Genomic DNA, 13,541 nt, shown 5'->3' with positions numbered 1-13,541 from the left:
ACAACAAGATATAAAATTTTCTGAAAATTTTTTACATATAGATCGCAAAATTATGGTATATATTCGAATTAAAAATCTCACTGTAGTTGTATTTTTATTTTACCCCAAAATAAGCAGAAATGGAATGTTTCGAAACTTCACAAGAGAAATCCGGAATTATACGACACAAGTTTATTTCGATTTGTTTATGTTGCTAAAAATATCGAAACGAATTTTGTTAGTCAAGAATAAATAAAGGAATGAATCGAGTAAAACAGCGTCTGATTCGTTGATAATTTGAAGAGTTTATATGAGGGTAGTGCTGCCGAAAATAGTCACTAAACCTGTTCCAAGAGGTAACCTGTTGGCCCTGCAACCGTGTATATAAGGAATGTATGTGAGTCTATACATGTGCAACGCTTAGAAAGCACCTGTCACGTAACTTTTCTCGTGACGGGGCGTTTCGTCTTCTGAATCGACGCATCTGATGAAATCCGACCTGCTTAGATTTATGCTTCATCGACTGCAATCGTAGGCGTTCGTTATTCGATCTGCTCTAATAAAAATTTAAATAATATAAAAACTATAAAAATATGTACTAAATATAAATTTTCAAAAATTGTTTACTAAATACTACCTGTTAATTAAACTATTTATTACTTTACTATTAAACTATTTATAGTACATATTTAAGTGAAAAATATTTAATCAGATAAAAAATATAATGTTATCAACATATTAAAAAATCTTAGATTAAAATTTTTAATTTCTTAATTTTTAACTTTTGTATAATGTTTAATATAAATGTATAATGTTACAACGTTGATGTCAAACATTATAAAGATATATTAAATACAAAAGTTAAAAATTAAGAAATTAAAGATTTTAATTTAAAATTTGTTGATACATTGACAAATAATTATATATATATATATATATATATATAAAACGTAATTTTAATTTATTTCCAATGGATTGTTAAAGTTTCTAATAAGTAATTATTCGTCATTATATTTCCATCTTAAAAGAACTGAATCTAAATAAAGAACATAATGTGAAAATCGATATATATAAATACGTTCAACCGGTATAAACCGGATGGCTTCTTCGTACGCTTGTACTCAACATGCACTTAGCGACTTCATCTATGCAATGAATGCAAGCGTACAAACATCATTTACACGTCCATCTATATATTAATATATAATTTTCTGTATAAATTGATAATTATAATAATTCTCAATATGTAAATATAAAATATAATTATATGTATTCCTTCTCGATATCTTTTTCTCTTTTACATAATCACCAAATATTTTATACATGTACTGTATCATAAATATTTTATATATTTTCCAAAAACCTAAATTTACTTATAATGTTTTGCTTTTTTTAAGACAATGGATTATTCTGTAAAATTCACTTGCCCTGCTCGTATTTTGCTTTAACGAATAAAGATGAGAAAATGATACAAGAAAAATGGATAATATTTTAAAATAGAGCATATTCATAATTGCTACGGAAATGCTAGATGATTTATATGTCACATACTATAGTGACAGTAATTATTAACAATTTCCGGATGCGTCATTAATAGCATGTATTACAAAACTATGCGTCAAAGTATTATTCATTGACCACAATTGCACTGTTCTTGGAATCGTTTTATGTGCAGAATACTAGGAATCTATATACAGAAATTCATGCTTCAAATAATCTTGATTTTAAGTACGATGTACCATCTGTCCACCTTTTTTTAAATTGCGTTACCATAATATGAAATTTTCCTGTATTAGTCGATAATCATACCCAACACGCATGATAAAATCTAAAAAGAGAAATAACAGAATTGCACACACAAAGTTGAACATGATATAATCAATCACAACGAGAAATATACATTTTAGATCAAAAATTTGGAAATTGACATTTTTGAAGTTACTTATTCAGATATCGATAACAATATGCTTTTTTTTAACAATAACAGAGAATTTTCAGATCCAATAACAATTAATGCATCTAAAAAATTATTGAAAGTTGTATATAAGGATACATAGAATTATTAAAAGTTAAGAAAAACTTTGTTATAGAAATTTAAAAAAAAGCAATCTCAAAAATGTCAATTTTTACAAACTTTTGGCCTGGAATGTACATTTCCAGAAATTAATTTCGAGCATCATTTAAACATTAAAAAATATAAACTCGTTTACTATGTATATAATTCTTATTCAGACGTTCAGGCGCTCGGATTACGAAGGAAATTTCGGCTAATTAGCGTGTTGACCTGTTTCATAACGCAACTTACATTCTTCTGCACTTAAGCCACTGTGCATATAAGATAACCGAGCACGACATTACGCTTATTTAACGTTCGCTGACATCAGCAACTTCGATTTAATCCTTTCCTTACACTCGCGAAACGTCGATATTTAAACGATCAACTAAAACGAACGTTTTGTGTGGTTAGGTTTGTATGGTTTTGGTTTTCATAGTTGCTTTAAATTTTTTTCTCTTTCGTGTTGTGTGTTTACTCCAATTTTTATTTTCTGAACGATGTTTCATATATAATATGATAAACGTCAATATAGAATATATCATCGTCTCTCATTTTGCATTTAGACGCGAATCATGTAAATTGCAGTTACATCAATGATCGCGCAAAAATGATAGTAATACTATAAACAGTTAGCACAAGAGCGTTGTTAGCAGTTTTCTGAAAGAAGCTTAGAATATTATAGTCATATTTAAAAGTACATTACATTTACTAAAATGCATTTGCTTAATGTAGCGTCTAATTACCATTGTTTTCTATCATAGTGGCTTATCATCATATTTTCCACCAGACATGTTTTTTATGAGATTTTTACAAACGTGCAAAATGACATCAACCAATAGATTGGCTATCTCCGGATGCAAATTCGATTAAAAATGTCTGATCAATTATGAAGATAAAGCTTTGGGAAAACATAAATAGTTATTTTAAAGCTATTAGGTGTTGGAATTAATTCGTAGCGTTTTACAAGTGATGGGAAGTACTTTCATTAATGTATTTTTTAAGGCTCATGTGAAATAAATAACATTCTTTCATTAAAAAACGCTACGAATTAATTCCAACACCTAATATTATTTTCGAACATTTAAAAAATTTGGAGAATTTTATCCAAAACACTAATCAAAAATCTCGTGTGAAGCATACTTCAACCCCAGCTATAAACAATAATAACGATGCCTGAATGCCATACTAATTGTAAATAAATGCATTTTAGTGCATACAATATAATTTTGTAAAATATAATTTTTAGTATACTCAGTTTCTTTCAGAGAATTATTGACAACGCTCTTCTGCCACGGACTGTAATATGTACTGAACATTCTCTAATCTTAGTTTCTATGTTCCGTTAAAAGGAATTGAATATATTTCTTCAACTTGACTTTAAAAAGATAGAGAGGGAGGGATCGAGGGAGGGAGAGCTTGCGATATGCTTTAAGATACCTCACTCTTTCTAAACTGACAATTTTATAGGAATGTACAATCTATTCTTATTACGTCTATGAGTAATAGTTACGAAACGACAGGAATTTATTCTGTCATCATTAAAAGACAGTCAATTGAAATACAAACAGATGGTGATAATTGTGTTGCGAAAAAATTTCTAGTAGTTAAACTGATCTATCTTCTATTTCATATTTTAAGGAAGATAAAAAAGGATCAATTTTGGCCTAAAAAGTGTAAGTCAAAGGAATATTGTTTTTTGTAAATTTTGATCTCATCGATGCGATAAATCTATTAAAACATTCGGGATTTAAGGAATACCTTGAAAATTGAGTAAAAACATGTATTTATAGAAATTCGAATGACGTATAAAGCTAATATATAAAAAAAAAACAACATTCATAAAATACACGTAATATCATGTTATGTACGTCGCTTTTATCGATCTCGCACGACTTACACGCGATTTACTATCACATACATACGATTTACGAAACGTCAATATAGAGGGTGAAAAAGTGAAGAGTGATGAAACATTTTGCATGCACTTTCCAAAGATTTCATTTGTTATTACAAAACACACCTTCCTCCTCCAGAAAAACTTACATAAATACATTTTGTAGAAGCTCCATACATCCGAATTTCTATATAGATAAATAGATCATGATGTGGTTGCTCAATTTTTAAGGTATTCCCTAAATTCCACGAACTCTTTTTGTAGATTTGTTATATCTAGGAAATGGAAATCTATAAAAAAAAACACTATTCCTTTTAATTACAGCTTTTAGAGCCAAATAACTTTTTTGTTTAACATCCTCCTTTATTATAAAAGCTAAATAGATATTTAGCTATTAATACAGCTGATTTTGTTAAGACAAGTGCATGTTCCGAGTACTGAGAAGTGCGATAACGTACTCTGCCTCTCTCTGCGCTGAATAATATCTGATAAGATTAGTTAACAGTGCGTATCGCGTTTTAGAGTTCGTGAAAAAAACAGACTCGCCAGATATTTTATCCGCAGGAAAATCCACAATGTGCGAGTAGAAATGATGTATTTTCCGCAAAATCTAGAAACGAATCCCACCTTGCAACTTCGTGGCGGTTCAGTTTACAAAGCAAACTTGGAGTTCGACCACGTTCGACTGCAATCGTATGTGTCCAAACGGAGACAGAAAATTTTCAAATACACTCACTCCGCAGAGCCGAATCACTGCGGGTTCTTTCGTATTTATCCATCCCGAGGTACGGTTTTGCCAACAACCGCGCGCGTATCAGGTATCGAATTTAAACCCTCAGTCATCCATTTCCTCTTTCGTTCCGAACAATATCATTCCTCTATCACTCTCCCTTCCTCTCTTTCTTTCTCTCTTTCGCTTTCTCTCATTCACCCTCCTTCGTGGTCTCTTCCCACTCTCTTACACTGTTTATAGATAAATATTCTCCCTCGACCAAACAAGTATTTTTTACTGACTATCGAAAATCTCCCTTCACCTTCTGCCATATTTTTTTTCCAGCCATTGCGGTGGCCGATAGTCTCTCGTACGTAAATACCAAATACGCTTCTCTACGTAATGATTAGCAAAAAGTACCAACGGGTAACAACACAAACAAATTTTTACTGTGAACTTTTTTCAACCATTAACGCTTTATATTATTTTACGTAGCGGAAGATAAAATTCTTTCTCAACAGATGCTAACGAAACAAAGAAATTTTGGAAATAACAGATTTATGATTTTTTAAATGAAAAACGTTGTTTATTAAGTGTCTCCGCGTATATTCAATATTTAAATATTACATATTTTCTGCATATTTGTTGCATTCCTTTTCTTATTTCTTATCTTATGTTCTCAAAAATACATAGCCAATAAAAAGATATTTCTAATATGTTCCACTATTTTAGAATATTATTTTATAGATCTATTCCGAAAAAAAAAATGGCAGAATTATAAACACAATTTCTTCACATCATTCGTCTAATTATTTATTAATCAGATTCGATATAAACAGATTATATTTACAGACTTATATTTGTACAGACAGTATTTACAGAACTGTAACTCAAGAAAAGAATACTCCATTTTTTAATAAAAAAGTGACAAAGTCAATGGTAATAAATGTGACTGTCATAATGTCTTAATTTAACTGCAAAACTTTAATAAAATTGTTTTATTAATTTTCAAAAATTGGAATTGTTTCATCTCACCCTCTTTTATTCTTTTATCTTTTACCTTTTATTCTTTTACTCTTTTACTCTTTTGTTTATCTATTAGTAAATTATCATGCAGTTTATCCAAAGATGAAACAACCAACCGACTCTTACATAGAGCAATAATTATTTCAAATAAAATATTGATTATGATTAGCTTGATTTCAAAGCTTTTTTTTTTAGCTTGATTATCATTTATTTTAAAATAATCATATTTTTATAGATTATCCTAAAAAGACCTTGTTAAACATATTTTATTAAGAGCATTCCTGTATAATTAAGTTCTCACTCATTATACATTATCATATCGACATCCTACGAGAATGCATGTTGCATTTACGATCAAAGTCAGAGCATACTAAGAACTACCATTCATCGATCGAGTGACTCACTCCGTCTTCGGAATTAGGTTACGACATGCATGACCATATCATAATAATTCGTCGTTGAGTAACATGACGTCATTTGCAACAAGTGCACTCATGAAATTACATCTCCCGCATTACGAACCCGTCTCATGGCGAAATAAGTTTCGCCCAATGCGTTATCTCAGAAATGCGAGTTGCACCAAGGAATTTACTTGGAATGCACCTTGCATCCTATTGCAAGTACAGTTGGCGTCCCACGCCCAGCATTCGCAATTGCGTCAGATTTACATCGACCTTTTCTTAGAGCTCAAGGTGAGCACGAGTTCAATTCGAGTGGCATTAAAGTGAGAGACATAAGTTTCGAACAAATGCGACCTTAAACTTTCCCCTAAACGTATTCCAGATTATTTTGTGATGGCGCGCACGCGATGTTGATGTATACACATGATACTTTTGTATGATATCATTTTCATCAAAATATAACATTGTGCATGTATCGATCATCGCGACACATTTATTCGGAAACAGTTTGGGGATAATGTTTTAAATATATTATTCGTTTAAAATTATACTAACATATAAAAAGGATTTTGCGAAAGTATATAAAAATTTAGATAGAATACAAATCTGAAAATAATTTTGTTCGACTATCGAAATAATTATGTAGGATGCTCAAGTTGATTGCTACAATGTCTAAACTTTTTGCAGCAGTCTATCTAAATTTTTAGATATTTCAGCAAATCGTTTTTCTCTGTGCAGATTAAAAAAAATCGTATTTGGAGAATTTTCATTTAATATCCTTTTAATTTCAAAAATCGACGAAAATGGAGTAGATTAAATCGCAAAGTAGATTAACATATCACGAATTATCGTAATGCAATATTAATGCATACGGAAAACTCATATCTAATGTTTAAGGATTCGTTGAGAACAATAAAATCTTTGTATTAAAATATAATCCACGTTGAACCTTTGTTCCAATATAAAAGCGATTCTTCGCGAATCATGTTGAGCAGCGGCAAATAAAATAACATCAGTAAGTATCGGTCGTTGGTCGCGCTTAAATCGATAAACGCCTAGTATTGAATTTGCTTTATACTTGCTTCGGACTTATTTCCTGTCGCTTTATATAGCATGTGAACGAGAAATAATATAAGTAGGTAAAGAGGGAAAGAGAAAGAAAGAAAGAAAGAGAGAGAGAGAGAGAGAGAGAGAGAGAGAGAGAGAGAGAGAGAGAGAGAGCTAAAAGAAAACTTTGAGTAACATCCTTTATTGTGATCGAATTATATATAGGAAAAAAATTAAGATTCCCAAAACTGTGCTAAACTCAATTATAAAAGAAATATTTTCATCCATGACGCGATGGTTATTAATTCGACTTGGAAAAAACTTTATTGACGAAATATCTTAACTTATACGAATTTCTGATACTTAACCGATTGATTTAATTTTATTGAGAGAAAAGTAATATTTTTTAAAATTTTATTTACAATAAGAAATATTTAATAAAAAAAGATAATCAAACGAAGCAAACTTATTTCATCTTTATAAAATTATTCCACTTTTATAACAAATAACAAGAAAATAATTGTCCTGTTAAGAATTAATCTCGTATCGCGAGAAATAATGTAACGAGTTGCAATGTACTCGCTCTTAAATAAGACTGCTACGATAATTGCAAAATAATTAACGTTCCGATCTAAAGCCTTAATAGGTTGCGACAAGTTATTCGCGGGTAACAAGAAATTTTCTTCAATTATATCGTGGTAGTAATTGTTCATCTGAGCGACGCTTCCCTGTGGACGATCGGCTGTCACCTCGTTCGCTAATATTTCACGTCAATTAATTGAAAGTAATTTAACATTAAAATATTTAAATAGCGCCGGTCGACTAAAATCACGCAGGTACATCATCACGATATACAGGAAGAGCATGAATCTGACAAGAATTAATGAGAGAATTCTTCATCGCGAATATGAAATTGACTCCTTTTTAATAAAAATTTGAAAAGCCATTACTTGTCACTTTTCAAAATTTTTTTTCAAAAAGTAATTACTACTTAAATCAAATTAATCAAAGTCGATTTTTAAAATTTAAATGAAACATGAATTTCATTAATATTCTTTCTTCAATTTCTTTAGAAAATATTAACTTTTTGTTCGACATTTAAAAAAATCACTATTGCTCAATTTTCCTAATACATAAAATTATTATTATGCATATTAATAAAAAAGAAAATTAATAACAATTACATAAATTCACCTTTGCAGAACAAACCTTGCTCAGTAAAAAATCAAACAACTAGCTAATTATTTTAAATATTCGATATAAATAAATCCTATGTATCAAATTTATTTAGCGTGTTACGGTTTCATACGTAATAACTTTTAAAAATCGTAATTTCAAAAACGCTACACCAAAAAATGTATTATAGAATTATCAGAAATACATATGTAAATATGTATTGTATTTTATAAAGATCTACAAGTCATACCAAAATAACAAACATGTTTCCGTACCAATATTAATCTTACGGATACAACAAGTAAACCAATACATTCGCTTTTATAAAACTTTTTTCATATCGCAAATTTGATTATTGTGTTAAAACAAATAAATTGTACCTTGTCGAATTCTATATTCTGAGTCTTGTTTTTCTCTAATTCTTTTCTACACTTTTAAAAACTTTAAAAAATTTTTTTTCTTTATTAAAGGTTATACGAAAAGCATATACATTTTTTTTTCTGAATATAATGATTATAAGAAGCAAAATATTAATGATGATACAATTATTCAAGTAATATTTTAATATTCATTAATTATTCAATATGCATTTGACACAGAATGCATATCATTATAACATTAGGGCGAGCAATCAGCATTTCAAATTTCTTAGAAGTGAAAGTATTATACGGTAATATCTATCTCCACAACTTAAATTGTAACTATGAAGTTCAAAGAACAATAATCTCCCTACTTCTCTGACTTGAAATGTAATACATTGAAACATATATAACGTTGCGATAACCTATTGGTTATTAAAGTTATTTAATATGATGATGGAGAAAAGTCGATCCTTTCAAAGCGAGTTTCGCAACAAAGTTTCCACGAAAAATCGATTCTACAAACAGCAAGAAGAAAAATTATGTTTATAAACGAAACGGAGTAATATCTTTATATAATTCCGTTGGATTTTAAAATCAAGTTGCTTTTGTATGCTGAGAAATTGCAATAGACATTACGTTGATATATCATATTGAAATAACATAAATATCATGGAAAATTTACTTCAATTTCGTTGCATCATACTCTTTTCAATTTGCTTTATATAAAAATGTTCTAATTATTTATGACAACCTTCTTCTATCTATCGTGTATTATCATCGCGTTACTCCAAATGTGAGTGCAGCATAAAATGCATACATTTGTACTATATATAACTTTTACACCATTGCATGTACCCACAATAACGACCCTATAACTGGTTTCGTTATCTGATTCAATGATCGATTAGCTCTAATCTATTATAGTGTCACAAGAAACCGTTGTGTTTCGAACGCGAACAAACATACGTGAACAATCATAATATCTCGCTCGTAAATATTTTTCAAACGTATGCTATATTTACGACGAAATATTAATTAGCCTTTGAATTTTGCATTGTGATTGCATGCGCCATTAATCGTTTCTTAAATTTCGCAAACGCAATTGCCTATTGTATCTTCCGATCCTTGCGATTTTTTCGTATATTTACTGTACGTACTTTCTGCTCTATAAAATCCTCCCAGTATTTGCACGTATTATATTTACCCTGCTGCACATTTTAATCGAATTCTACACGCATTACATTTATATGTCTCGTGATAAATCACCTGCGCCGAATCTTGTACATATATATTGTACATGCGCGCAGTGCTATATTTATATTCACGCCTATATCGAATTTCATATTCATTATAATCACGTCGCGTAATTTCGGCGAATTTCGCTCGTCATGTCTACACCGTGCTACAAATTGTCCTCCCCCGCTTCTCCCCTCGAGAATTTTGTAAATTTAATATCAATATGGTCCTATTAATCGACCATTGTGCACCAGGACGTATCACACTCACGAACCAGTTCATTAATTATCAGCGAAATATTTTGCCGGTGTCACATTTACCACGCGCCATTACCCGAGAATTCGTCTCCCTCGAAATGAGAGCGCCGTGCATTTCAGAAGAACGTCAAATCTCATCTCGGTCTCCGTTGGATAGAGCTCTAGGTATACCAGGAGTACAATGTAATTCTTTTGTCAGAGTCATATGTTAACAATTTTCCTGTTGGTTATTTTGATCGCTATTTTGATCTATTGTCCAATAAGTAATAAATAATAAATAAGCTTAACAAGTAAGTAAGCTAATTGTATAATTCTTAATAATTCTTTAACATTTAAATAGATAGATGCCTTTACAGCAGCATTGCTGAAACATTTGCAATGCTACTAAAATATTATTGGAACGTTGCAATGCTGCTGCAATATTGCTGGAACGATCCGTGCTATGGGTGACTATAATTCTAACTCTTATATTTTTTTATATATAGTTATCTTAAAAACCTTGACTTGAGAAAGAAAAGTAAAAAGAATTGCCCAGAAATATTAAAATTCATTATTTTTCCCTCCCATAAAGAATATAAATATAATATAAATTTAAGAAACTTTCTAAAGTAAGCTATTAAGTCATTTAAAAAGTATCCGCGGTTTTTTGTTCAATTTTTGAATGAAAAAACCGCGGATACTTTTTAAATGACCCAATATTACCTAAGATTTAAATCAAGTCATAAAAAATCGTCTAATCACGCAATCAAATATAAGAAGAATAATCGACTATGACTGATTAATTTCTTACGGTTTAAGACTTAAAGCTCAAGTAATGGCTTACTGTAGAAAGTCTATAAATATATAAGTATACTATTAAAAAACACAACTATAAAAATAAAACTTGTTTGAGGTGTTCGGAGCACTCCACTTGCCTACTTAAAAGTTAATACGATATGGTTATTAGGTCAAACATGGTGCGCATTGATACATCTAGATCCTAGATTGATACATCTCCTACGCTGAATGGCGGCTAGATACCGGCATACCGCGTAGCGAATAATCTCGAGGAGGATACATTTCCCGCCAGCGGCGTTTATATTCGTTTCATACGTCGACGGGCGTCATCGTTACGCGTTCCGCACGTAGAGCGCACGTAGCGTGGAGAATCACCGCCGTGCACACCAAACCTTTCTCGCCTCTTCCGACTTCAAAGCACACACAGGAGTTTTTCCCACGAGTTTCCCTTTCCCGCGTATCTTCAGCGCGTGCGAGTGTGCGACGCGAAGCTGCGACGTTCGCAGTGAGAGAGGAAAAGTTGCGAGCGAGCTATACCCGTCATTTGCCTAAACGCGTTTGCTTTCCGCGAGGTAAAAGTCACAAGAGATCGGAAAGCTACATCTCCTTCCTTCTTCTTTCTCTTTTTTTTTTATGAATGCGTTAAATTATTGCGGCTATATTCGCTCCGTATATTGGTTACGTTCGATAAAAAAAAGTAGAATTGCAACTGCTGGAAGATTCTTTAATATGATTGATTTATAAGTTTATCCAGCAAGGAAAAGCAAGAACTAATCATATTAATCTTAGAACGCTGTTTATATTAGAAGTACAGTATTACTATTGGTATGTAAATTTTATATCCGACATTCTTAAGTAGGACACTCTTAATTGTAACACAAGATTTGCATAAATTTTACACTTGTAAATTTTGTAAACGCAGTTTAATTATTAAGTCACAAGGAAAGAAAAAATAAAGTACACTATCAAATTCAATCCTGTTAAATTAAAGATATAGCTTAGTACTCAATGATCTCACTGCGATATTACTGGAATGATCTATGCTGTAGGGAGGAGTAAAAAATCTTACAGTTGCAAAGCTGCTTTTTCTGCTGAACACAGCCATCGGCCGCGTTCAGCAGAAAAAGCAGCTTTGCAACTAAAATTCTATAATATCATAGTCTTGCCTTAATTCCTCACCTAAACCAATCATATTAAAGAATTTTATAATTGCAAAGCTGCTTTTTTTTTTACTAAACACAGCCATTAGTCGGGTTCAGCAGAACGTTTATTTTGCAACTGTTAAGAGTATCTTCGCTGAGATAGGACTATTCCTCTACATTTAAAAATATAATCCAATGAGCACAGAAAAAAAAACCAGTTGCAAAATAAATATTTTGACGAACGCTGTCACTGTATATTTGACAGCGCGATATAAACTGCGAGGTTGCGCATTTTATTGGCGCGCCGGATTCGAAACGAATCCCCGTATACGTTGCGCCGCGCCGGAAAAGCGCGCAATATACGACCGGATATAAAACCACGGTAAAATCTCATTATAACGAATCCCATCTAGAATCGAGTTGATCGTATCGCGATATTCACGGTGTATCAGACGTGTCCGATACCCTGCTGGGTAATGGTCGGTAATGGCCAATCGCGGCCGGCGACGCGGCGCGACGCCTTCAAAAAAATGACGATCTCGTCATAACGGGATTTCACCGTGCGATTATGTAACTTATGCCACACGCGCACCTTCAACAATCGATGAACACAGCACGGCGATGACACAGGCCCAGACGGTGATGGTGAACGTCGTCATCCTGATGCCGCTGCCGCTGCCGCTGCCGCTCGTAGCTCTCGTGCACATCACAGACAAAAGAAAACACTGTCGCGAACCAAATTCCTCCAAGTCGGCGAACTTCAGGTTGTTTCGCAAACCGCGGTGCGGTGATGGAACACAAAAAACTCGCAGAATTGCCGAACGAATCGGAAACGACGCGAGATCTGATTTTAACGACGCGGACGCGAGTCGCGGGGACGCGCGATGAATGTGATCGAAAGTCGATCCGAATCTTCGGAGCTGCCGTATATAAATTGTTCCTCGTTCCTCGTTCCTCGTCCGCGGAATGTCGACTAGTACAACGACAGAGGCGTGACCGTGAGAGAGCGACCGATGAGCTCGACGCGCGAAGACCGTCTGCCGCGCGCTTTACTTTTGGAGCGCTTGCGCTTCGTGAGACATCGGCAGCCAGCCGAGTTCACCCGAGCGTTCGACGATCCCACTCCGCTCCCCTACCGCACCGCCACAACCTGCCGTTACACGTTAGTGACGTTACACTGTATCGCGCTACGTCGCGCTACGTCGCGTCGCACCGTACCGTGCCGTGTGTGTTGCGTACCTACTTTCGTTCGTAATCTTATGTTACGCACACAAAAACAACACTGCCCCTAACAATACGACCAACAGACGACGCACGACTATGCCTTTATTTTGATACGCGCGTGTCAATCGTTACCCTTGAATCAATGAAACGTACATTTCCACGAATTATTATTCTTTCTGGTTCGTTCGCTCCTATTTGCCAAGTTCACGTGCACTGAAAAAAAAATAACGGTTACGATTAATATAATTTAGT

At 32.8% G+C, this 13,541-nt stretch overlaps 1 protein-coding gene and 1 long non-coding RNA gene across 4 annotated transcripts in view; both read right to left on the bottom strand.

The window, feature by feature from the left end:
* Fas3 (fasciclin 3) overlaps positions 1–13,114 on the bottom strand; it is a 395,855-nt gene extending 382,741 nt beyond the window's left edge. For 2 of the 3 annotated variants that reach the window (XM_087405584.1, XM_087405589.1), the window contains exon 1: positions 12,658–12,916. In XM_087405584.1, coding sequence (XP_087261710.1) covers positions 12,658–12,772 — 115 coding nt within the window. In that variant the 5' untranslated portion in view covers positions 12,773–12,916. Of the gene's footprint in view, positions 1–12,657 lie in introns of all 3 variants that reach the window. The other variant, XM_011065652.2, reaches the window with a different exon arrangement.
* On the bottom strand, positions 2,482–12,651 carry LOC147910870 (uncharacterized). The gene is made up of 2 exons (XR_015544883.1): positions 12,164–12,651; positions 2,482–12,053 (listed from the first exon to the last, which is right to left on the bottom strand). It is a non-coding gene; the product is annotated as an uncharacterized LOC147910870 (long non-coding RNA).
* Positions 13,115–13,541: the final 427 nt, after the last annotated feature.

Source organism: Acromyrmex echinatior, chromosome 1, assembly GCF_024713525.1.
Source record: "Acromyrmex echinatior isolate Ae372 chromosome 1, ASM2471352v2, whole genome shotgun sequence".
NCBI lineage: Eukaryota > Metazoa > Arthropoda > Insecta > Hymenoptera > Formicidae > Acromyrmex > Acromyrmex echinatior.
The sequence above is the reverse complement of the archived record's forward strand: the minus strand, read 5'-3'. Positions and strand labels throughout refer to the sequence as shown.